The sequence below is a fragment of the Oreochromis niloticus genome, linkage group LG20, assembly GCF_001858045.2.
Source record: "Oreochromis niloticus isolate F11D_XX linkage group LG20, O_niloticus_UMD_NMBU, whole genome shotgun sequence".
Classification (NCBI taxonomy): Eukaryota; Metazoa; Chordata; class Actinopteri; order Cichliformes; family Cichlidae; genus Oreochromis; species Oreochromis niloticus.
Genome location: NC_031984.2, coordinates 16,622,069 through 16,647,960, shown reverse-complemented (window position 1 = coordinate 16,647,960; position 25,892 = coordinate 16,622,069). Strand labels below are relative to the sequence as shown.

General features: G+C 40.6%; 1 protein-coding gene across 1 annotated transcript in view; it reads left to right on the top strand.

Moving 5' to 3' along the window:
• The window catches only part of plcg1 (phospholipase C, gamma 1), a 29,173-nt gene continuing 3,281 nt past the window's right edge, over positions 1 to 25,892 (top strand). Inside the window, exons 1-32 of the mRNA XM_005448819.4 lie at positions 1 to 294; positions 1,354 to 1,641; positions 9,899 to 10,051; positions 10,231 to 10,324; positions 10,428 to 10,475; positions 11,005 to 11,089; positions 11,249 to 11,332; positions 11,668 to 11,690; positions 11,780 to 11,849; positions 11,940 to 12,041; positions 13,174 to 13,292; positions 13,808 to 13,893; positions 16,259 to 16,379; positions 16,621 to 16,789; positions 16,889 to 17,011; positions 17,364 to 17,465; positions 17,638 to 17,825; positions 18,488 to 18,688; positions 18,780 to 18,899; positions 19,013 to 19,193; positions 19,345 to 19,422; positions 19,521 to 19,624; positions 19,844 to 19,937; positions 20,090 to 20,159; positions 20,874 to 21,037; positions 21,146 to 21,242; positions 21,342 to 21,566; positions 21,673 to 21,821; positions 22,458 to 22,572; positions 23,554 to 23,715; positions 24,260 to 24,348; positions 25,620 to 25,885. Coding sequence (XP_005448876.1) covers positions 1,425 to 1,641; positions 9,899 to 10,051; positions 10,231 to 10,324; positions 10,428 to 10,475; positions 11,005 to 11,089; positions 11,249 to 11,332; positions 11,668 to 11,690; positions 11,780 to 11,849; positions 11,940 to 12,041; positions 13,174 to 13,292; positions 13,808 to 13,893; positions 16,259 to 16,379; positions 16,621 to 16,789; positions 16,889 to 17,011; positions 17,364 to 17,465; positions 17,638 to 17,825; positions 18,488 to 18,688; positions 18,780 to 18,899; positions 19,013 to 19,193; positions 19,345 to 19,422; positions 19,521 to 19,624; positions 19,844 to 19,937; positions 20,090 to 20,159; positions 20,874 to 21,037; positions 21,146 to 21,242; positions 21,342 to 21,566; positions 21,673 to 21,821; positions 22,458 to 22,572; positions 23,554 to 23,715; positions 24,260 to 24,348; positions 25,620 to 25,885 — 3,899 coding nt within the window. The 5' untranslated portion in view covers positions 1 to 294; positions 1,354 to 1,424. The remainder of the gene's footprint in view (positions 295 to 1,353; positions 1,642 to 9,898; positions 10,052 to 10,230; positions 10,325 to 10,427; positions 10,476 to 11,004; positions 11,090 to 11,248; positions 11,333 to 11,667; positions 11,691 to 11,779; positions 11,850 to 11,939; positions 12,042 to 13,173; positions 13,293 to 13,807; positions 13,894 to 16,258; positions 16,380 to 16,620; positions 16,790 to 16,888; positions 17,012 to 17,363; positions 17,466 to 17,637; positions 17,826 to 18,487; positions 18,689 to 18,779; positions 18,900 to 19,012; positions 19,194 to 19,344; positions 19,423 to 19,520; positions 19,625 to 19,843; positions 19,938 to 20,089; positions 20,160 to 20,873; positions 21,038 to 21,145; positions 21,243 to 21,341; positions 21,567 to 21,672; positions 21,822 to 22,457; positions 22,573 to 23,553; positions 23,716 to 24,259; positions 24,349 to 25,619; positions 25,886 to 25,892) is intronic.

Here is a 25,892-nt window from a genome sequence, read left to right as displayed (position 1 = left end):
CGGGCAGCTTGACGGCCGTGGAGGGCCTGCGTTGGCTGGATCCGAGAGCAGACAAACTTGCGTAGTCTTACAACGGGCTTCGGTGTCTGCCTGCCTCTCTCTCTATGGATGGTCGGAGGGGAGAAGAGGAAACGGGAATTGTTGTTGTCCGGACCGCAGCGCCTTATGAGAGCCCGGCGATGATTTAATTACGGAAAACCTGAGTGTGGGTGGGAAAAAAAAGAAGGAGAAAAGACGCGAGGAGAGAGGAGCAGCCAGCCGTTGGAGATGTGCGGTCGGGCCGAGATTGCGGCGGTAGGTAGTTCCAGCACGGCAGCCCCTCTCCGACGTGTTGTTTTCCCAGTTAATTTTTCTCCGCACGGAAAAGGAAAAGGAGGAGTAGGAATGAATAGAACCGCTACTGCTACCTTAGCTTTTTACGGGTTTAGCAGGGTATGTTTGTTGCTTTGGCCCAGCGAAATGCTAGCACACACCGGCCCCGTTTCCACGCCGTGAAAATAGCCAGACGGTTCTTGTTACAGCGTTAACCCCACTCTTCTGCCATTCGCCACCAGTTGTGTTCCTAAAAATGTTTTCACAGGAAACTTTGTTTTCCTGTAGGGAGTTACAGGCCTGTTGGTCATTTTCTTTTTTTAATTGAAAAAGCAGTCTAAATCACATTAAATCCCCTCGCTCCTTTCTGTTGTATTTATCTACAGCAACCTGATTTCTCGTTGCACGATGGGTTTCAGATGCAGCTCTCATTTATTGACACCACTCTTAATGATAAATAATGCACTCTCTCTGATGGGACTGAAAGGTTGTAGCCTAATCGTTGCTCTCAGTACTTGTACACTTAAGTTAAAAAGGTCACAAGTATGTTTTGAAATATATTCTGTGCCCACATTTTCATAATTTGGTGGATTTATGTGCTGCAAAACTACATAGTTATATTTTGTACTATTTTGTTTAGCATCTAAGCACGGAAGATAAAATGATCTGAGAAGTTGAATGTTTGTAATCAAAACGTACCACGTAAAATATCTAGGTTATTATTAGAAAATATATATACATATGTTTGTGCGTGTATGACATGAGTCATTTGTGGCTCCGGGGCTGAACATTAAACAAGAGTTTTTAGAAATATAATTTTATAAATGGTTATTATAAAGCATTATTACTGCCTACGTTCGTATTTACAGTGTGTATTTATGTATAAAGATTGGATGTTAGAAACATTTACAGTTTAAAGAATGGCTCTTGACAGCATCAAACTCTTTGCTGCCTTATAATGTGCATGCAGCACTGACACACATGAAGTCCCAGAGGAATTGTTGTTTCATGGGCTTCCCCTCCCTTCTTCTCCTGCTGTAGGTATCCCTGTCTAAGCCTGGACTGAGCAGATTGTTCTGAAAGGAAACGGATAACAAACAGGGGAAGTGAACATGGCTGGGACCTCTGGCTTCTTTTCCAACGGACCTGTGCCGTGGATGGACAACGCCACGGAGATGAACAACCTGTACCGAGACCTGGAGCTGGGCACAGTACTGACACTATTTTATTCTAAGAAGTCCCAGCGGCCAGAGAGAAGGACATTTCAAGTAAAGCTGGAGACCAGGACTATTATCTGGACTCGGGGCACGGATAAAATAGAGGGCGAGAGTGAGTATTCTGTCAGTGCAAACATGCTCATACAAATATCAGCGCTCCTGATGACTGGTTGCGCTGTAAATGTGAAGGTATATGTGCCAGAACTGGTTGGTTGGCATACAGTCAGAGATATGATGGGTGCAGTGTTTTGCAAGGTGCTTGAATGCCTCACAAAAGACTTGGACGATTGGCCGTCATGATGGTATTGTGAACACTTGGACAGTTGGTATTGTCAGTAGGACGTGATGTCACATCTAAATACCCCATATATATGGGGTTTTATAATTGAATTCATACAGCACAGACGTAGTGAAACCTCACATTGTCACTGATCAATAAGAGACTGGTGGTGCTGTGATATTGTAGATGTGGGATTTAAAAAAAAAACCAAAAAAACATTACAGGTAAAAGTGCTTTAAGCGTCAAGTAACTAGCATCTATGGTTGTAAAATATTTTAGTTGATGTTGATGCAACCCAAGGCAACTGATTAACCTTTAAAGACAGCAAAACCTTTGTGTTGTGAAAAATGTAAGTTGTAGTGCTAGGATTAAAAAATGAAAGTGTTACTAAGCAAATACATGGGTAGTTTAAGAGGACATTGGTTGGTTGAAGAGGTTTTGACACTGAATAAAATGTGGAGAAGCTGGAATCAGTATGATAGGAGCAAAACTGAAGTGGCTCCTTTTTAAGCGCATAAATCGGTCTAATAGCTAAAGTTGTATGATAGAAATAAAACATGCAACCCCGCTTGTATGTCGTAATATCAGTCTTTAAAGTGCTTTTTACTGAACGACAAGTAGCTTAAACATTCAGTCGTTTGGGACTATTTTCTCGCAATATAATATTTATTTCTTTTGGAAAAAGCAGGTGTGAATATCAGAGGAAGAAGAAATTAAATCACGTGTTGGGTACAAATAGTTCCAGGGTCGACGCAGAGAAGAAACACTGTTTCCTTGCACTCTTTTGTTCCTTTTTAATAGGAATATTCTGTATAGTACCAGGAAGCTGACATTCAGGTTAATCTTCAACAAAGCAGCGTGTCTAACTGAGGACGCACAGCCCTTTAGTGAGTCGTAATGTCATCTGTCTCTTGGGTAGCAGGATGCCTTGTGCACAGCTGCACTCTGCTCCGGATGCAACAAAAAGAGCACGCATACACACACACACACACACACCACACAAAAAGGAGGGTAGGCTTAGTGTTGTTCTTTTCTCTTTTTTTTTCTTTTTTTTTTTTTTTGTTAAATCAGTATCATCTTCTTAGTGAAGGGTTTCATACGCCCATGAGCTCATAGCTGCCATTTGATACTCCTGGAGAGGTGAAATTGGCCTGAGCTGCTCATTAATGTTCAGAAATAGAATACCAGGGTTTTTACTGGAAGTGTGTAATCGTTCAGGAACGATTTGGCCCCGTGTATTTACCCCTTATCAATGGCAATGAAAGAATGATGTCCATTAACTGTGGAAACAGCAGTCTCGCATGCTTCTAAATTTAAAGTGCTGAGAAGTGGACCCATTTGTTCCATCCTCTCTTAAAGTGTATTTTGTGCATTTTTTTCACCACTCCACATGATTTGCCTTTCAGTTTTTGCCCCATGTGTCCAATCAGATAATTGGCTGCACTCATTTGTGGCTTGCACACTTGTATATTACTCTACAGCACACTATGATGTATGTGTGGCTTGACATAGCAGGATGTGGTCTTGCAGAATAATTGCCAGTAGACAGACGTGCCTTCTGAGCATGTCATAAATATGCAGCTTGGATACCTGGGCTTCACAGTCTGTCTTTTTAAGTGAAAAAGTTTGCTCCAGTTCTGTTAGTCACTACATGCGTGTACAGTTTGTTTTCAAAGAGACTGATGCAACACATCCTGCACAGCACCCTCAGTAAAACTCTGCAGTATCATGCTAATCATTTTCCAACCCCCTGGTTAAGTGTGTGACAGATAGCAGGTGACATATACATGAATCGAAATCATGTTTGAGTCATTAGGCACCATCAACTCATTTTAATATCAGAGAGCTACGGAGATGGAAAAGTGAGTTCACTGGCAAGCTTTGATGAACTCTGAGCTGCTTCTAGATTTTTATGAATGAATGTTTTTATACCCTCAAACATTTATTTGAGTTTTGTGTCCTGGCTTGAAAAAGAAAAAAGAAAAAAAACTATGTTAGTTCTTGTAACATAGTCAGACCCTGTTATGTTTACCAGCTCTGGTTGGAGACACTGAAATATGCGTGTGAAGGACTAATGCTGCCAATCAGAGGCACTTGATTGGAATAGAATAGAATACGCCTTTATCGTCATTGTACATGTACAACAAAACTGTGCAGGAAATATAAATAGACAATAGGACAACAGTAATAAATAACAAAGCAAGATGAAGTCACACATTAAAAGGACAAATTACAAAGGACTTGGTCCGTTTATATACTCTGTATGTAAGTAGCCTGAAGGATGAGGTGCTACTTAGACCATGGCTCAGATTAGTGGGTTGGTGGGCAGGTGTGTGTATGGAAGACATGGTGGTGGTTTGCAGTCTGAATGGCCTTAGCTGTTTGTGAGTCTGAAATTGATCATCAGCGAGTGTGACGTTTTGGGAATTTGCTGCTCTGGGGAATTCAGTTGTGTGTTAACGCAATGGCAAAGACATCAGGAAAGTATATGAGGCCTTTTCCAAACAATTTGAAGTCCATCAGTCTTTAAGTGTGGCTGTCCTAACAAATTCATTGTAGACCTTGCAATCCTCACAAAACTGCAAAAGGCCTAAAAGCTACATGGCAGACTGTACTGGCCTCAGTTAGCATCTTAAGTGTTAAAGTTCCTGACAGTAAAAAAAGAACAAGATGGAACAAGTATGGCTTGTTTGGAAGCCTCTTCTTAATAAAAAGAACTTGACTGACAGCACCGCTTAGGCAAAAATTAATCTGAGCACATCACGAGACTTCCAGGCTAATGTTATTTGAACAGGTAAGACCAAACTGGAGATAATGCAAAGCACCACCACTAGTGAAAACTAAACGCAGCATGTCAGCACAAACACCTCATGCCAGTTGTCAAGCACGGTGGTGGAGAGGTGATGATTTGGGTTTGTTTTGCAGCCACAGGAACTGGGCACCTTGCAGTCATTGAGTCAACCATGAACCATAAGTATTCTAGAGTGAGGCCTTCTGTCTACAGCTAAAGCTTGGCTGAAACTGGGTCATGCAACAGAACAGCAAAGCAGCAAATCTAATAGCTGAAAAAGAAAATAAATAAATGTTGCAATGGACTTGTCAAAGTACAGACATCAGCCTGAGTGATATGCTCTGGTGGGACCTTAAGAGAGCTGTGCATAAATGAATGCCTGCAAAGCTGTAAAGAACAGTGAGACAAAATACCTCCACAACAATATGAGAAACTGATGAAGGCGTACAGAAAACAATTACTACAAGCTATTGCTGCTATAGGCGAATCATGTGGTGTACTTAATTTTTCACACACAGCTTCCTTCTGAATTGTGGTTCATTTATTTTGTTATCCATCTCAAGTTGTATTTACCTAATTGTAAGACCTGGTAAAGACTAAATACTAATTTATTATATCCTGATATGTAAAACCTTTAATGTCCTTTCTTTTTGCCGTGATGTTGGGCAACATTAGATTGCTCATCTTTAAACACAGCATCACAGGCTAGCTTCACTGTTTAGCGGGTTATATTTAATAACATAGTATAGAAATTTTTCTGTGTCATCCAGTTTATCTCTGGTTGAAGAAAACCACTGTGGTACATTTGTTGCATCTTGATAAGCCTGGTGTGGTGTTCATTAGAAGTTCTTTTGCTCAGTTGAATGTTGAGAAGTCTATTGTTGGACATTAAGTTTTTATGTATATTCTGGATAGTAATGAACAATTTATTGCAAACATTACAGAAAAAAAATATAGCCCTTAGCCTATATTGATCAAATCTCTGATGTTTATATTTATATTTATCAGTGTCTGAGCTGTGTATATCACAGCTCAGACACTGATGAAATTAAATATAAGCATCAGAGATTTTATCAAACACTTCTCACATGTAGTGTGAACCACACAAGGATAAATGGTCAGCAGTAAGCATGAAATTCATCTCCCAGGCCTGGGCAAAGTCTTGTAGAAATGCAAGCTGCAGTGTAATATTAATTCCAGGACAAATACATATAAACTTGCTAAGTAATGACTGACACATTGTAAGTTTGAATATGAGACTTTTTTTCCTTTTATAAACACTACATAATGATGCCGTGCTGCAACTGCTGCTAGGTTTGGGACAAAATCGATACTGCAGTATACCACATCCGCTTCCTCCTATGCTGTTATCAATACACTCGCAACAGAATCATTTTTTTTATTTAACCCTGTGAGGCCTCAGTCACCATCGATCATCAAAGTACTCTGACCCCTTAGCCCATATTATCATAGTATGTGATTTATTTATTTATTTTTTTTAACCTTTAAAAATTTAGTTTAAAAACTGACAAGCTTCAGTGCTTTAGTTTTTCTCCAAAGCTTACAGTAACGCTAAAATGGCTATGCGAATTAAACTTCTTGTGCATGCTGCCAGTCTAAATGGATTCCTTAGCTAGAGCCACAATTTCTTGACTCTTCATGTTGACATTAAGCGAATAAATGAGGTTAAAATGAACACCGTTAACCAGCTTGCGTTGAGGAAGAAGCAGCTCGGAAAGCGACAATGGCAGATGGCAAGAGAATCGAGAGCTAACTTAGTGAATTTACAGATTATTCGAAAGTTGAATAAGAGTGATAATTTTCACTGACAATACAGTGTACTGAATAAATGGATAACTCAAGTTTTTTTGTCTTTTAGGGATATTTTTCACAGATATTTGTCTTGCACTCTACCGGGTATCACTAGACTGTTGCGTTGTAATGACATGAGTTACTTTCTACATCTACTGTTGCATTGGTCTGCTCATGTCACAGAGGAGCAGTTCACATACATGCAGAAACGGTCAAATTCATGGCATTTGAGTAAGAGCTGTAATTCTAGATGAGCACAAGAAAAGAAGTCACATCTAGTTTGATAGTCGTTTACGTCTTTTAACAAAAATTCCTCAAATATGTTTAGAGATTTTTCTACTGCAAACATTGCTGTTTGCTTAATATGACTGCTAACTCAATATCTTTGGGCTTTGGACTCTGATTGTGACAAAATTAGATATTGAAATTTGGACTCTGGGAAACTAGGATGGGAATTTTCCACTGCTACCTGAGATTTTACACTGTCATCAGGGCAATAATTGTCAGATTAATCTACAGTGAAAGGATTCATTGACGACCTTTTAATTTGAATGGTGCAGGAATGTGAGGCGTGTTCAGGTTTAGAGAGGATTTAGAACTGTGTTGTCGTTGTTGTTGTTGTTATGATACGTCAGAGAGCAGTTTTAACTATAATTCAAACCACACGTGTCTTAACACGCGCCACCAGATTGGATGAGTTCCAATAAATGTTCTCACCTGTAGCCTGGAAATCGTTTTTTGAGAATGAAGTTTTCTTTGGGTTGTTTTTGTTAACTTACATAATCTGCGGGTGGAATTAACTTGCACACACGTGTGAAAACTGTCATCCTTCTGATGAGCTTTTTCCATACCTCCCGCAAAGGACGTGCATACACTGTAACACCTCAGACGTGATGTCATTTCTAACTGACCTACCTTTGTGTGTGTGTGTGTGTGTGTGTGTGTGTGTGTGTGTGTGTGTGTGTGTGTGTTTTACTCGTTTGGACATGGGCGTAGTTTATATGTAAGAACATTTTCAACAAATTACTGAGACATTAGCCCTCAGGCAGCAACACTGTTACTTAATCAGAAACTGCTTTCAGATTGATTGTCTGTATTACAACGTTGTAAAGAGCAGGCTGTTGCTGGAAAACAAGCAGAACTCAGCAGCAGACTCGTTCCATTTAGAGATTGTTGGAAAGGGGAACTGAACCCTTTTAGCGGCTTGTCAGATGTTTGTCAGAGGAAAAGTCTTCTGCTGAAGTTGATCCCATATGCCGTCAGTGAAGCTCACATGGATCAGCTGATGTGGAAGTGTGCAGTGAAACATTGTCACAACACAGGCCGCATAGTCACTTGGAAATGTTCTGGGGGGTTTTCTTGCTTTAGCTCAGTCTTTAGAATGAATGGTGCACATAAATACAATGTGACCATATGCAAGAAAAATTCTATAGTGTCATGTTCATATTGCATACTCATATATTTTTATTTATTCTATAGTCATCTTTACATTTTTTCACTTAGAATATTTAGCAAAATAATTGCTCAATGGTCCTTTGCTGACATTGTGAACATGAATATCAATCAAAGCTCTTTTTAGTCTGCGTGGCCGAGTGTGATGTTTTCAGTCGGGATGAAATTCTAAGCGAATGTTGTGAACTTATTTACTTTTGACACCACGGTGGTGCAGTGGTAAACACTGCAAGAAGTTGTGCAATTTGAACCCAGGCAGGGTTGAAAAATATGGGCTATCTAGGAAAAGAACACTCTCACAAAAGCGATTCTTAATCTCAAGATTTTGAGTCGCTGGTTGAATACAGTTCAGTAATAATAATAACTTATGTTTTTACCCATCCAATCCAATATTTTAGGCTTTATAGCAACACTAAAGCTGCCAGTTACTTTTGATTTGTTGTATTTGTAATATTCTTTCTTTTAATTTTCTTATTAAATGTATATGAAATGTCATAAAATTGGGCCTTCTTCCTATATTTTGTTTTTGGTTCACAGTATTTTCAGTTGCATAAAACTGGAAAAGAAGCACACCCTGACATTGCATGTGAAACGGGAGAAGTTTGACATTTTAGATGAAAAACAAATGTTCTTTTTGATCATTTGCTTTTTTCACAATATCATAACATTGGCTTATTTAAAGTAAAAAAAACAACAACAAACAAACAAACAAAAAGGAAACTGGGGGGAGGGGGATAAACTTTACATTGGCCAAAGTTTCAACATCAGGCTGTGTTATTTTACTGACAATACTTTTGCTTGGCTATGAAAAATGTTGGAAGAAGGAAGTGTGGTAGTGTTTTGCAGGATACCTCCTCTCATCTCTTTTGGTAAGGTTACACCTCTGGCTATCTCTTTCTTTCCTGCATCTGTCTGAGGCAAGCTCCAAATATTTTGACACAAATGACTAAAAGTGTTGTCTAACAGATCAGCCTGTCAGAAGTGCCTCAGTCTAAACGGAAGTCTGCTGGCCCGTGTGGCGGGTTAAGTAAACGGAGATATGATATATGATTAGAGCACAGTTTGGTGAAATTCTGTGAGAAGACATTTTTATGCTTGAGAAAAGAACATGCACATGCTCACCTATACGCAAGCACAGATGTGGTGTGTAGGCGACAAAGGCACAGGATGTGTGGTTCAGGGGCAGGAAGAGGAGCAGGAGCTGAAAGAAGTATGTGTGTGTGTGTGTGTGTGTTTAGCAGGAGAGTCCCTTGCTGTAGGTCTTGAACTGCAGTTAATGTATATCTGATAGGAACCCGCTGTGCTACTTTGCAGCCTACACACTTGTAAAGTTTCTCAATGATAATTTATGGAGTTGAGTTAAAATTATATCTGGTCTTTTGGGGTTTTTTTTTTTTTTCATTTGTCATGTCTAAAGATAAACTGTGAAGCAGTCTTGTGTGAAAACATAAGCATTGTCATAGTTCCGATCATATATTGTAAGTGTTTTAACACCCTTAACAACCTGCACTTACGAGCACAGCTATGTACATACTGTGATATATTTGTCATGTATATTTATATTTGAAATCTCAATCATTTAGACCTGACCAGGAGCTTCTAAAAAAACAAACAAACAAAAAACAAAACAAACAACAGCAAAAAGAAACCCAAAACTGCCCCCTCCTCATTGCTTACTAATTGGTGGTTTTTGATCTATACTTGAATGTGGTTTGGGTCACCGCCTCAGCTTCATTGTTTTATGTGGTCAGAGGGGCTTCAGGTACTTGCACAATGTTTTTATTTTTTGTATGTTAGACTGTTAGGGTTAGCACTGAAGTGTTTTATGTTTCATACATGAAATGGAATTAGCTCCAAGCTCTCCTTGTTTTCTAAGTCTGCATTATTGTGTCAGATACTATTATTTTGATTATTTCCATATCATTGCATATACGTTTTGCACACCATATTCATACCAGAGTATTACCGTGTCATGCGTTGGGAACCTGCAGCTTTGTGTTTTGCTAACTGTTGCATATCTGTCTGTATCTACAGTTGATATTCGAGAAATCAAGGAGATCCGTTCTGGACAGAAGTCTCGGGACTTTGATCGCTATGTGGAGGACTCGGCAGCACGGCTCGATCAGGCCCACTGCTTTGTTATTCTGTACGGCACCGAGTTTCGCCTTAAATCACTCAGCCTGGCAGGTATGCACAGAGAAAGAGGGCTTACACATTGACAAGAAGTAGCCTGTTATCATTGTACCTCAATAAGACCATTAGTACCATTAATAAATCAAATTTTCACACTTTGTTTGTTGCTAGGCTTCTTGTATTTTTAGCATGTGACAGAATTGAGTTATTCAGATTAGCTGTTTTTGCTACAGCAACATCTGATGAAGAGATGACCATGTGGGTGCAAGGGTTAACCTCACTTGTGACCGACACATTGAAGTCTCCAACACCGCTTCAGATCGAGCGGTAAATCTGAACTTATTCAAAGTTTGTGTAAATAGACAGCATTATCTGTTTTCTGTTTTGCAATAAATCGCTTAATTCTTTCTTACTTTTCTTTAATTTTAAGGTGGTTACGTAAGCAGTTTTACGCAGTCGATCGCAACAGAGAAGACAGGTAACTAAACTCGGTCAAAGGATATCAGCTGCAGATTTAATCAGATCACCCTCACAAGAAATGGATGTTATTAGATGTAACTCAATTGTTTGCTGCACCAGTTGTTTGCCCTTTCATCTAAGAGTACATAGACTTGCTGCACCCGGCTGGTAGGTGTCTGTGAGAGAGCTCAGTTGAGGTATAGTGAGGGAACTAACCCCTCAGCCGCACACCAACAACTCTTCCTGCAGCAGGAAACAGACTGCAGAGAATGGAGAGGAGATGTACAGAGATGTTTGTCTGTTACATCCCTGACAGGCCTTTGTTACTCTGTGTGCCGTGTATTGTCGTTTCTGGCCAAAATTCCAAGCTGTGTAGCAGAAGTGAAGCCCAAACCACTCAACAGAACATGCAGGGTGTCTGTTTACAAGGTTTCAGCCCATCTGTAAACTCAAAATGGCATTGCTGCCTCACAATACAAGTAGAAGTGTTTGCACATGTTGCACATGCTTATCCGTGTTTGTTTTATTTTTCAACAAAACGTGTTTAGGATATCCTGTAAGGATCTGAAGAGCATGCTGAGCCAGGTCAACTACAGGGTGCCCAACATGAGGTTCCTCCGAGAGAAACTTCCGGTAACCTCTTGCTGCTTACTTTCCTTATCACAAACCTCCTTCCCACTCCATCTACCCGCCAACTTCCCTTTCACTATGATGTTGTTTGAGGCTAAAGATTTATGATTTGCCGTTAACAGTCATTTCACTTTTCTTTCTGATTCTCTGCTTCTTTTATAGGACTCGGAGATGAGGAATGGAGACGTGTCCTTCAGCCAGTTTGCGCAGCTTTATCGTAGTCTCATGTTTGATGCCCAGAAAAACGTAAGTGCAGTCTTTTTATGTATCCACAGATAGTCCCTGTGCTTTCATCCCCCTAGCACCCCATCTGATGCTCTGCCAAGGCTCACTTCATCCCCCATCTGTCTGTTCTCAAATGGCTTCAAGATCAATATGCACCAGTTAAAAACCCACCAAACCTCTCTGGTGGAGGCCATTAGGACACACAAACACACACAGATAAGGCAGGCAAGCAGGGGTCAGATAAAATGGATGACCTCAGTGCCCTCCCCCCACCTCACAGGATGTCTAAGACTCAAAGTGCAGTGCTTTGATTAATTACTTTAAATGTCCTTTTTTGTTTATTTACTGTCTTTCAGATGGAAATCCCATTTCTACAAAGGTAGGTATACAAAACGCACACACATACACAGGGACATTTTTCTTGCATCGCAGTTGTTCACTGAAATTAACCAGTACTTTTTCTATCAGGTTCATTGATAGACCAGAACAGAGGATTTCCCTAGAGGACTTCAAGAGCTTCCTCTTGGAGTCCCAAAAGGTATTCTCTCGGTTGTTGGACGTTTACATATTTTATTGCCGTTTTGTTTCGTTTTCATGCTTAAATGCATGTTTGTGTTTGTGGTTGCAGGAAATGTGGGCCACAGATAACAACAAAGTGCAGGAGTTTATGTTCGGCTACCTGAAAGACCCCCTGAGGGAAGTGGAGCAGCCTTATTTCCAGCAAGATGAGGTATGCGCACCTCGATGCCTCTCGTACTTTCTTTTCCCCCCTTTTCTCACTTGTGTTCTTGTTTTTTTTCTGGGTATTCGCTCACTAACGGAAAAATGTACCATGTTTTCATAGGTTATGTTTTCCGATTTCCCCCCTGTGTTGTTAGTGTGGGAGTGAGATGCTCAGAAAGTAACATGACTGGCCATGATCTTGGCCCTGAAGCACCTCCTCCTACACAGATATAAAAGGTTATTGAGTATGGTGCGGCATGACAGTTCTGCAGAAAGCGAAGGATGATTTTTGTGGTCACCATAAAGTCATGAATAAAAGAGGAAAGTGGGACAAGCGAGCCTGCAGGAGGTGATGCTGTGTCTTCGTGCCAGAGGATGTTAGGTCACTGGTGCCCAGGCCTTGATTATGTGCAAAGAAAAGCACATGAATATTCAAAAAAAATACATACTTTATTTTAAATATTATGACTACATGGAAATTATTATTGTTGAAGTTCATTGGGGAATCTGATATGTACAAATCCTATAGTAATGTGATGTTTTTGTTTGCTGATTATGGAATTATGTCATTATGTATTTAATACACAAGTTAAATGTAAGAATCTGGATTGAGCGATGATGACAATTTGAACCCCACATCTAATGTCCCAGTTCTCTTAGTTTTTGTAATTTATTCATGTTGGCAGTTGTGCGTGGTCGGTGATTTAGCAGTGTGTTGTTTTTTTTGTTTTGTTTTGTTTTGTATTTGTATTTGTTTTGTTTTTGTTTTTGTTTTTTTTACATTGTATGTTGGAATTGAGAATTATATTGAAACCAAGATGGACCTTTTCAACAGTAACATAAAAATAACAATAATTTTGGTGGAAACACAAACTCAACAGTTCTCACAGTCCAAAGGCTGGATCAGAACTTGGCAGTTTGCCTTTCCTTGGGGGCTCTAGCGCATGCCTGTGCATATAAACAGGTGTTGAGCCACTTGTTAAATGCCTTAAGCAACAGTGCCCTGATTCCTGAGTATTTAGGTCAGATGTTTTTAAGAATCTGATCATTATTATTTCAGTGCCACATCACTATATTGCTGTAAGTTAGGGTCTGTAATTCTTCCCACTTTTCACTGCTTCTGGTTCTGTCTTGTGTAGTTTCTCACATACCTGTTCTCCAAAGAGAACACCATCTGGGATTCCTCCCTGGACCAAGTGTGTCCTGAGAATATGAATAACCCCCTGTCTCACTACTGGATCTCCTCTTCGCACAACACGTAAGCATGAAGGGCATTTATGCATGTATTTGATTCGCCCGCTTTAATTGGGCCCTGGGAATGCTGGAGTTCTTGAAACCTCTGGCCAAAAGGGGTCTTTTGAACTGGCTTCACACATCAGATAAAAGTGTATTATTTAACAATCTCTTTCCCGAGTGAGATCCAGGCGTTTATTTTGCAGGAAAATGTATTTTTCCTCCCATTGAAAAGTGTGTGAAAGTCAGCGCAAGTAATTCTGTACTAAATGTGAAACAATACTCATTGGAGCGGCGGAATGAAAATTTCCCATGTTGCTTTGATTAGCCTTGAATTGACTGAGTGAATGAGTAAGAAGTATTTATCCGGTCAACAGAGGAGAACGAGCCCTTTTGATATGACTGTATTGATTTATTTATGTAATCACCATAAAAAGTGTGTTCGTGTGTTAAGATACACTCCCTGACATGTTAATCCTCTGAGAGCCTGTGTGGATGTGTGTTTTGTGTACATACTTGACATTGTGTGCTTATTTTTAGCTACCTGACAGGAGACCAGTTTTCCAGTGAATCGTCCCTGGAGGCATACGCACGCTGTCTGAGGATGGGCTGTCGCTGTATTGAATGTAGGCACACACCTACACTTTCTCTCTCTCACACACACACACACACACACACACACACACACACACACACACACACACACACTGGAAGGTGTACGGTTTACCCACGAGTAGTAAATCACCACTGCTTGACTTTTAACCAACTAATAAACTTTTACCCCATTTCTAATCCTTCACAACTCAACTTTTAACCTTAGCTAATACCAGTGTTGGGTAAGTTACTTTTAAATTAGTAACTTAGTTACATTACTAGTTACTTCTATCAAAAGTAACTCAGTTACTTCAAGTTACTCGTTACTTTCAGAGTAACTAGTTACTAGGGAAAGTAACTTTGGTTTTACTCAGAATTCTCTTGTTAATGTGTTGCTTCCGTAACTGGATACCCAGCCAGACTGCCAGTCTTCTAGCTTGCTTACTTGCCACAAGTGCACTGTGCCACCTACCAATAGAAAGGAAAAAAATAATGTGCACATTTCCACGAGAGAAATCCCACGCCTGGACCGCCGTTAACCGCCGCATGATTCTAGCCTACGTCACAGCGTCATGTGCGCTTTTTACATCCAACACAAAAACTGCAGTCGTTGTGCATTCGATTGTACTCAGAACTCGGAAATTCTGCCTTCTGAATAGGAAGATGTAGGTAACACCAAAGTGCAGATGAGCTGCATACAGAGCTGGACTGGGACAAAAAAAAATCGTCCCGGGGAATTTGACTAGAGACCGGCCCACCATTATAGGAAAAATCATAAAGCCTTTGAATGAAAACAAACGCTGTTGTGACAGTGATGTACACTGTTCTGATGGTATATATGTATCAATCTATCAATCGTTTGTTGTAAGACTCAGATAATTATTTTTTAAAAGCGAGACATTTTAAATGAGAATAAGAAAGAAAAGTATTTCCTTGTGCCCCCCTTTCCCTGTTAATGCCCTACCTGGCCCCCTGGCAACACTTTGCTAGACCCGCCCCTGCACAGTTACCAGCTGTCAGCTAAGTAAAAAAAGGATCCTGGTGTTATTTGTCTCTCAGAAACAGCTCATAACTTCCCTTCAACTCATCCATGTCAACTAAAAGGTAAACCTGTTTCTCCATCACCTGTTCAGCTCTGATGATTCAGTAAGGACATCTCCTGGTTTCATCTTCATGTTTCCCTCTCACCACATATCCAAACCGACATCCTGACCAGCAGCTTTACAGCTGTGGCTCCAGCAAACATCAGCTGATAGTAGAAAGTAATATTAAATAAATTCTAACAACAGCTGATCAAGCTTAAACGTGCTGCTGTTGTTTAGTGTGACATCCGCCGGTTTCCTCTTTCTGGCGCAAAGTGGGCGATAAATAAACAAGAGAGAAAAGCCGATCAGCTGATCATTGATCAGTTTTATGATTGAAGTAGAAACAGGAGAGGGAGGGGAGAGAATGAGAGATGAAGAGGCAGCTGTGCAGCGTAAACACAGAATAAATCCAGCTTTGTGTCTTTTTCATTGTAGCTGAAGTCCGGGACAAACTGTGTTCCTTTTCACCTCAATACGAAACCCGTAATATTTTCTCTGAATACCAGACGATTCTGTTTTTTAGGGGACGGTTGGCAACTCTAATAATTAACCGTATGAACAAAATAAAGTTCAACATCAGTAACATCGCACCCACCCAGCTGTATAGAAACTCCGTCATGCTAGCTAGCACGCAGTACGAAAAAGTCAGCATAACGAAAATAAACTCCACCTAAACTTGGTTTATATCTGACCCAGATACACTGCAGGTCATAACTTCTTACCTGAAGTTCAGTTCACCTGACACTCGGACCGGCGGCCGCTTCGGGTCTCTCCTCTTGCCTCCCTTTTCCTTCATCCACCTGCTGGCTTCCACCACTTGCTAATGTTACTGAATCTGTGGAAGCTCCACGATAGCCACCACATGAGGTAACGAATAACGAGCCTATTTAAATCCCAGTAACGAGTAACGCGTTCCTGGTTTTGGCATAATAACTAGTTACCGTGCTCGTTACCACAATAATAACGTAGTTACTGTAACGCGTTACTTAATAACGCGTCAGTCCCAACACTAGCTAATACACCCTTAACCAGGTGCTCACACGCAAAAACTTATGCAACAGTGCCTGATATTGCTTTTACAGCAAACCCTTGTCAAGCAGGTTTCTATAAATAAGACTTGCTTGTTGTTGGGTGAAAAGGTCACGTTAGCTCAAACTAATTTAAAAAAACATGAGGAAGCGATCTTGTTTGCCTTGAAACATAAAGATCCTACAATTGTCCCGTCACTCACCACATGCATGTTTATTTTCTTTATCCTTAAAGGATAAAAGATGAAATAATGTTGCATGCATGTGTCTATGTTTATTTTCAGTGGACTGCTGGGATGGCCCTGAGGGAATGCCAGTCATCTACCATGGGCACACCCTCACAACCAAAATCAAGTTTTCTGATGTCTTGACCACCATCAAAGAGCATGCCTTCGTCACATCTGAGTGAGTGTGCATGACAACGTGCTATTCTTGTTTTGTTTTGTTTTAGTCTCTTGGGGATGTGATGATTAACACGATAAGAGATGGCGAAGATGAAGAGATGACAGGCACACACTAATGTAGAAACAATGTGGGCAGGCCACAGTGACATCACTGTGAGAAAATAAAAGTCACATCAGGACAAAGTTAAACAAGGAGTTTCTATGGATTTGCCACTCCTCTGAGTCTGTGGTCCCTTTTACAGATATCCCATCATCCTGTCTATAGAGGACCACTGTAGTATTGTGCAGCAGAGGAATATGGCCACTCACTTTAAGAAGGTGTTTGGAGACATGCTTCTAACCAAGGCAGTGGATATCGCAGCGGACGGGCTGCCCTCACCCAATCAGCTCAAGAGGAAGATCCTCATCAAGGTCAGAGCCTCTTGGAGTCATGAGAAATGTTTGGGTTTTTTTTGTTTTTTTGGATTAGTAACCTTCCTCTGTCTGTTCTACTCCTCTTATCTGATGCAGCATAAGAAGCTCGCAGAAGGCAGTGCCTATGAGGAGGTGTCCACCACCACTCCCTACTCAGAGAATGATATCAGCAACTCCATTAAAAATGGCATCCTGTACCTGGAAGATCCCATTAACCATGTAAGCATGTTCAGTGTATAAATAGTTTCTGCATCATGCATGAGGAAAAATTTGGGGCAGAAATGGTCAGAAAAGAAAAAATGGCTTTTGTGTCACACATGCTTTATGTGGTGTTTATTTTTCATGTTTTTACTGATAAAGTTAAGACAAATTATCTTGCAGTCTACATCTATCATCTGTTACACTTATATTCTTAACTCAGACATGCTTTATCAGCATTTTTTCCTTGGGATATTAATTTCTTATTCTGTGTCATCTTGTGCCACTTTGCACTGTAACACATGGATCTTGTAAATATTTGATCTGGCTATTTGAACTAACAATCTGTCTCATTTCTCTCCCTCTATCCCAGGAGTGGTACCCTCATTTTTTTGTTCTGACCAGCAATAAGATCTACTACTCAGAAGAGACCTCCAGTAACCCGGGAAATGATGATGAGGAGGAGCACAGAGAGGTTAGTAGGTCTGATCTGCTGCTGAAGTACAAAAATGATTTTTGAACTTGAAAATTTGCTCGTATTGTTCCTAATTTGATGCAGTTTTAGTTTTAGAGGTCTGTGAGAGGCTCTTATTTAGAGATAAATTATGTGGATACACATAAAGTGAACACATCTTGAATCTTCCCAGGTGTCCTATGGTATGGATCAACATGTGACAGAGAAATGGTTCCATGGAAAGCTAGGTGCTGGGCGGGATGGACGGCAGATAGCCGAGAGGCTGCTGTCTGAGTACTGCCTGGAGACTGGTGCTCCTGATGGCTCCTTCCTAGTTCGGGAGAGCGAGACTTTTGTCGGAGACTACACTCTGTCTTTTTGGTAAAGTACACGTATTGTATTTAAAAAAACGTCCTGAATGTACAGATCATATGTAATCTTTTTCTTCTTTTTGTTTATATATATTAAAATAAATACTCCTAATAAAAAGACATTGTTTAAAAATAAATGTCTATTGGATTTGGTCTTGATGCATGCTCAATCATCCAGGTAAGTAAATCCCCAAAGTTTGATTCTGTTCATCTTCTACTAAAAATGCTACATCCAGGTGAACAGAATCAAACTTTGGGGGTCTGTTGGATTTCAGGGTGGGAAAGATCATTTAGGGGAAATCACTGTTAAGTATAAGAAGCTTTAACTTGTATGTAGAAAACTAGCGCGTGTCACTCAAATATCACCAAATTTAAGTGTCGCACTGGCAGATCAGTTAGTGATCATGGCTGTCACAGCGTGATGTGGGTCTGATGTATGAGCTCTTTGTGAAAGGCGGTCAAGACAGATCAGTCTGTTATTTACCCGCAAGCTATGGGAACAATGTAGAGATGGTATCACAAGGCAGTTTGTTAAAGATCAACAAGAGTTCACGTGTTCTTAACTTGTAAACAAACTGTAAGAAAAACTGATCTTTCATCGTTTCTTCCTCTCTCCCTCTCTCTCTCTCTCTCTCCCCCCCCCTCTCTCCATGCCTCCCGTCTCTGCAACAGGCGCTCGGGGCGGGTGCAACACTGTCGCATCCACTCTCGTCAGGAGGCAGGCAGCCCAAAGTTCTACCTGACTGACAACCTGGTATTTGATACACTCTTTGCTCTGATTACCCACTACCAGCAGGTGGCGCTGCGCTGTAACGAATTTGAGATGAAACTGACTGAGCCAGTACCTCAGACCAATGCTCACGAGAGCAAAGAGTGAGTACATATATGCATTTTCAAATATTACTGAGAAAGTGCTGAATTTATTACGTGATGCGCATCATATTTTTGTTTTTGCTTGTCGCAGGTGGTACCACGCCAACCTCTCCAGGAGCCATGCAGAGAACATGTTGATGAGGGTTCCTCGCGATGGGGCTTTTCTAGTCAGGAAAAGGGCAGAGCCCAACTCCTTTGCCATTTCATTCAGGTACCTTAGTTGCCATTTTATATCTTAGATCATCAGCAAATTGAATGTAGAAGCACATAAATGCCTTGGATCACAGTTATTTAGCAGAGTTCTCTCTTTGGGTTTCTTCACAGGGCCGAGGGTAAAATAAAGCACTGTCGTGTGCAACAGGAGGGTCAGACCGTGGTGCTGGGCACCTCAGAGTTTGACAGCCTTGTAGATCTTATTAGCTACTATGAGAAGCACCCTTTGTACCGTAAAATGAAACTACGCTATCCCATCAACGAGGACACACTGGAGAAGATAGGCACTGCTGTAAGTACCACATTATACAGTCTACAAAGAAAACGTCTGGCCAGTGATAAATGCTGTATTGTTTCATGCCATTATGCTAGTTTCATTCTGTGGTGAAGTCACCACCAGCCTAGCAAAAAGAAAAACAAACTCATAATGCATTGCCCAATAGGAGCCAGACTACGGGTCACTGTATGAGGGGAGGAATCCAGGCTTTTACGTGGAGGCCAATCAAATGCCAACATTTAAGGTAAGAGTGCAGCATGGAGAAATCGACAGGTAGCTGAGATCTGCAACATCAACACTTGGACATGTAAACATGACGTAACCTTGTGTGCTGTCTTTCAGTGCACGGTGCGAGCCATGTATGAGTATAAAGCCCAAAGAGACGATGAGCTCTCCTTCACTAAGAATGCTATCATCTCTAATGTGGAAAAACAGGAAGGGGGATGGTAAGTGAGTGGCATCAAATCCATTCAGGAAGTAGCTCTTAATTATTAATTTAGACTGCTAATACTCGCGTTGCATTAGAGAACTACAGTAAATGAGTGAATGACACATTTAAAATTCTCTTATCAGTGCTGGGATCATTTTCTAAATATGAAACACTTCTATATATTTACAAACCACATCCCCTGTCTCTTTACCCCTCCCGCCTCTTCTTCTTTCAGGTGGAAGGGTGACTGTGGAGGAAAGAAGCAGATGTGGTTTCCGGCAAACTACGTGGAGGAGATCAGTCCGTCGGCAGCCGAGCCTGATAGAGCTGTGAGGATCAAACCCTTAAAACAAGATGCTTACTCAAGCACATTTTTATTGTATTTATTTAAAGGGAAATGAGTAGACCTGCTCCCACCACAGTGAGGTCATTCATGTCTTCATTCATAAAGATACATATGTGCTCTGTTTTCTGTCAACAGGAGATGACAGAAAACAGCCCTCTTGGAGATATGCTGAGAGGAAGTCTTGATGTGTCTGCCTGTCAGATTAGTAAGTAGCACCTTCACTTCCTGTGTCAAGTCACCTTGAGAGCAGTAAACCCCTGCTAACTGCTTTTTAAAAAAAAATTATAATAATTATAGGACACAGTCATCACTCTAGTGTTATTTTTCTCCATTATCAGCCTCTTAGTTTAGTAAGTCTTCTCTGTTTTATTATTATTATTGCTTTTCTCTCCAATTTGTATTTGATATATTATTGATATCCTGCAGCCTAGTCAATACACCCCTATTAGTTTTGGCTCATGCTACCTTGCATTGTTAACCTGAGTCCATTTGTACATCTGGGTGGCTCATTGGCACCATCTAGTGGTAGTGTGAAAGATGAGCTAAAAATGCTCAGAAAGTAATTGCATTCATTTACAAAAAATGTTGAATGAATGTTTTAAAAAGCAAAACAAAACTATATTCTAAAAGGGATTATTTGGTTTTATATAATCGTATCATTCTTTAAAAATAACTACTTGCTATCACTTATCGTCTAATTTCTCTCACGGACACTGGATGATACAGATGGTTCACAATCATTGCTATGGATTTGTCATCTTGGGCTCTTCTCCACCATGTTTTCTTCCTCTGCTTATGGTCTGTTAGTGTAGTACGGGCATGATTTCAGCACCAGCCTCATTTATTTACTTTTTTAAAACCGTCATTACTTCCATTTATTGGTTCCCTTTTTTTAACTTTTTCTTTTTTTTCTCTTCAGCTGTTCGTGCGGAAGGGAAAGGCAGCAGGCCTTATGTTTTCAACCTGGCACAGAGTACCCCTGTGCGGCCAGGCCTACCGCTGGACATTGCTGCAAACACGCAAGAAGAGCTCAAGGAATGGGTGCTCAAGATCCGTGAGGTCACCTTGACCTCAGAGGCTAAGGTAAATATACAGAAATAATATGCACTCACACTTTGGGTTTAAGCTGAGCAGTGATGTACCTCACTGTTGGTACTGCTATATTTACACTTGTGCCGTGTCTGTGGCCAGATGGAAGAGGGGAAGATGATGGAAAGGAGGAAGAAGATTGCACTGGAATTATCTGACCTTGTCATCTACTGTAGGCCTGTGCCATTTGATGAAGAAAGTAAGAACTACTTGCACTCGCTGGCCTGTACACATAATAAAAAGAAAAAGACCAAATGCAGATGGGGTCACATCTCTCTTTTGTCGTCGCTTTTTTTAGAGATTGGCACAGAGCGAGCCTGTTTCCGGGACATGTCATCCTTCCCTGAAACCAAGGCAGAGAAATACGTCAACAAAATCAAGGGGAAGAAGTTCCTGCAGTACAATCGGCTGCAGCTGTCCAGGATCTACCCCAGAGGCCAGAGATTAGACTCTTCTAACTATGACCCGCTCTCCATGTGGCTCTGCGGATCTCAGCTGGTAGCACTTAACTTCCAGACAGGAGGTATCTTCTCTTCCCTTTTCAGAGACAAACAGCACATTTTGTTTATATACGTGCTTTTTACATTTTTTTCCCTTCTATTCCTTCCTCTTTCCCTGCCCACGTGCAGACAAGCCCATGCAGATGAACCAGGCCCTGTTCATGCTGAACGGAAGAAGTGGCTACGTCCTTCAGCCGCCCATCATGAGGGACGACAACTTTGATCCCTTTGACAGACAAACACTACGGGGTGTGGAGCAAGTCAGTCTAGAGATTGAGGTACAGTAGACTGAGGACTGTATTTTTCTGCTTTAAGGTGTGATGCAGTTGTGCAGAAACGAGTCTACCCTTCATCTCTTTGGGAGAGATGAAGCGGGTGGTGGTTATGGAGACACAGGTGAAAGTGACAGGTGGTGTTTTGTTAACAGTGTGATTGTAGTTGCCCATTGGAGCAGCAGCAGTGATTGTAACACAGCTCAGAGAGGTAACCGAGGTACTTTACAAAACCTAGCAACCAGTTGCTGCAATTTACATATAAATACGTTCCCCTTTAGTTGCAGACGTAATAATATTTTTTGATTAAAGGTAACTCACTTTTCATATATTATGAATAAACATTCATGAACTTGTTTAGAAATCAAGTCAGGAAGCTCATTGTTATGTTTCTTCACTGTGAGACTCACTGACTGCTTCCATGGGTGTACTGCAAACACTGCTCATAGGTAATTAGTCATGCTTTTAATTATACATGTATAAAGGAGGAGTTCAACCTGTAGTTCAAACACTGAGTTAGCAATTGAGCAGAAAAACACATTATAAGATGTCACTGATGGAAAAGCATTGTGTGTTTGTTTGTAGCAACATGTTAATACAAACAAAACTTCTAAAGACGTAATCGCTTCTTCTCCTCTGAAGGTCTTGGGTGCCCGGCATCTGCCCAAGCATGGACGTGGCATCGTTTGCCCTCTGATTGAGATCGAGGTGTGTGGAGCGGAGTACGACAGCGCCAAGCAAAAAACAGACTCTGAAGGTGAGCGCTGCTCTTATTTAAACACGAGTTCCTCTGCCAGTAAAGACAGGCCCTGCCAGAAGTGAGGAGGGGAAAAAAAAGCAGTTGCTGTTTACTGGATATATTTTCCTCGTGTAATTTCCTGTATGGTCTTAGGAAAAACAGGAAGTTACACAAACAAGTGTGCCATGTGTGGGAATACAAAGGGAAAATATTGAAACTCGCACAGCTCTCATCAGGTCGTTATGACAGAAGAAAAACTATTTTTATAAAAAATGTTTTGATAGTTTAATGCATAGATTTTGTTTGCTACATACTCTGATGTGGATACTGGGAAATTTTACTGCAACCTATTCTTTACTCTTTAAAATTCCCATCAGTGAGTAAGGACAGGATTACTTTAAATTTGTACTAATCTATACTTATAACTACTATTTCTTTCAGTATATTACTAAAAAGCGGTATGTCGGCATATTGTACTGTGGGCTCTAGCAGCATTTGTTCCCATTTATATTTATTTTTCTGTATTGGTTGTACACATACTTTTTAAATCTCAATCATTTTATCTGTGAAGTTCATCGCCCCTTTGAATTTGCCACTTATTCAAAATTAGGTCATCAGATAACTTGTGATTTCTGCTACTTTAGATAGCAGATTCTGATGTAAGCCCAGCTCATATTTATCATTTAAATATAAATACATAAACATAAGCTCAAAATTTGAACACATTTGGCATTTCCTTCTGCTGTTTTTCTCACTGCTCTCTGGTTCTTCTACAGAAAGGGCAGCGAGCCAAGGAAAAATAATTTTCTGTTAATGACATACTCTTTTTTTTTTTTTCTGCAAAGGGTTTTATTTCCGTGTAACTTAGAGGTGCAACCTTTATCTAGCAACTAATTACAGAAGTCTTTACACTGCTGTTACAAGGGAAATGTAATTGCACAAATGTTAGAGAATTGAAGATACACGCTTTACATTATCAGTATTTCTTTTCTTCTGTAGCTGATAATGGTCTGAATCCCACTTGGCCGAGAAAGACATTCCAGTTCACCGTGTGCAACTCTGCTTTTGCCTTTCTGCGTTTTGTGGTGTACGAGATTGACATGTTCAACGACCAAAACTTCTTGGCTCAGGCCACATTCCCCATTCACGGGCTAAAGACAGGTACGCCTTCAACATGTGTTCTCTGTAAATACTTTCTATATGTTTTGTTGCTGACTTTAAGTATCTCGGGGTTTTGTTTGAGGTGAGGGGTGAGTAGAGGAGGGGATTGAGTGTAAAAGTGAGTTTTACCAGTCGATCTACATTTCTCTGCTCACTTACGGGCATGAGCTTTGGTAGTGACCAATGCAAGCACTGCAAATTAGCTTCTTCTAAAGCGTGGCGGATATCTTCCATAGAGAAGGGGCTCAGAGTAAAGCCGCTGGTCTTTCATATTAAAAGGAGCCAGCTGAGGAGTTTCACATATCTGACTAGGATATGGGCATCTCCTGTTGGGAGGAGGCCCAGACTAAAAGCTGGAGAGATTACCTCTCGACTGGTTTGGTAAAGTTTCGGTGTCTCCCCAGAAGACCTGGAGGAGGTCGTCTGGGCTTCCCTGCTTAGACTGCCTCCCCAATTGGCAGAAAATGGATGGATGGATCTTTTTTGCAGAGCACTAATTAAAAAATAAATAAATAAAAAAAATCTTTTGCTTCTGTCTTTATAGGTTACCGGTCAGTACCTCTGACGAACAGCTACAACGAGGACCTGGAGTTAGCTTCTCTGTTAGTCCACATGGACATAACCAGAGGAAGGGTGAGCTCAACAATGTTTGTACTGTCAACAAACCACTCAAAAACATGCAGACACAACTTGAAGAAGGGCAAGCAGACAAATCGCTGACAAATTAGTACTGAGTGCAGGGAAAGCCAGATCTTGACTTTTTTTTTAATTTTTTGTTTTTAAAGTTTTTATTTTTTTTATGAGAGAATAAATAGTCAAATGAGCTCTACACAGATTTCGTTACCTTTGGATAGAGCTAAACGTACTCTTACCCTGTTTCGTGACTTTATGTAAAGCTAGGTGAACTAGCATGTAGCTGTACACTTACTGAATAAACATGAGAGTGCTTTTACTTTTTGCATCTAGCCTAGATTATAATTTCCATTGTGTTTAATTTCATGTATGTTAATAAATACCACAGGACAGCCTCTTTCTTTTATGATTCTTACTTTAAAAGCAGGGGTGAGTGTACCTCATGTCTTAGTAGTGATAGTATACTGTACATTTTTTTTTCTAAATTACAGGATTTTATGAAAAAAAATAGCTACTAATTGGTGCAAAAATGTAAGGGCAGTGACATTAAAAGAAAGAGAAATGCATCACTATTTTAACACTTAAACCATGAGCCCCTACCCCATCACACCCTCTGTATACAAACATAACCCTTCGTTTAACTCAGCCCACCACCCCTGGCTGACTGAGCTTCGGGTGTGATCGCACAATCAAAATACAAGCAGGCAGACACAAAAAAACCCAAAAACACCAAATGTATAGTCACACATTAGCCGGCAGGTCTGCAATGAGATTCGTCAGACAGTAAATGGTGCAAAACACCCAATGGGCTATAAAGGCTTCCATGTATGAAAAAATGTCTCCCTTGGGCCTCTCAGTACAGCAGACTGATGTTTCTGTGTACGAAAGGTGAACGCAATTATTTTTGTTTAAAGCTAATACTTCATTAGCGGTCCCAGAAATTGCTATTAGTGGACATTGTTGCAGGGGACTCAACTGCTTTTATCTCGAGCATCAATATAAAGCACAGATTTGGAAAGATGAGTCCTTTTTAAAAATACTTCAGTTTGTGTGAGTTAAGTGGTTGTATGTTCTTTGTCTGTAGCTGCTTCCCTCAAATTATTTCTTAATCCCTCCCCAGCTTTTCTTCCCATTATTTTGGCCTTTATAGTTAATCTTAAGTTCGTGAATGACCTGACAAAATTATAAATACAGGACTTTAAGCTCATCTTTGATTATATAGAGAACCACTAGTGTTTACTCCTTTGTTTTGTTTTTTATTTTTATCTCAGGATGAAAATGGTGAGGTTCTCAGCCCATTCGCTGCAGTCGGGGCCTCATCAGTGTCGGCAACAGCTCAGTCAGTGCGGGAGCGTTTTGGGGAGCTGAGCTCAGTCTCCTCAACGTCCTCCAGCATGTCTCCTTTGCCTCAGTCTCCAGCCCAGGCCATGGCCTACAGAGGGAGGGAAGGCTCTTTTGAATCGCGCTACCAGTCCCCCATAGATGACTTCAGGGTGTCCCAGGAGACACTGCTGGACATGGACGCGCAAAACAGAAGGTGTGTG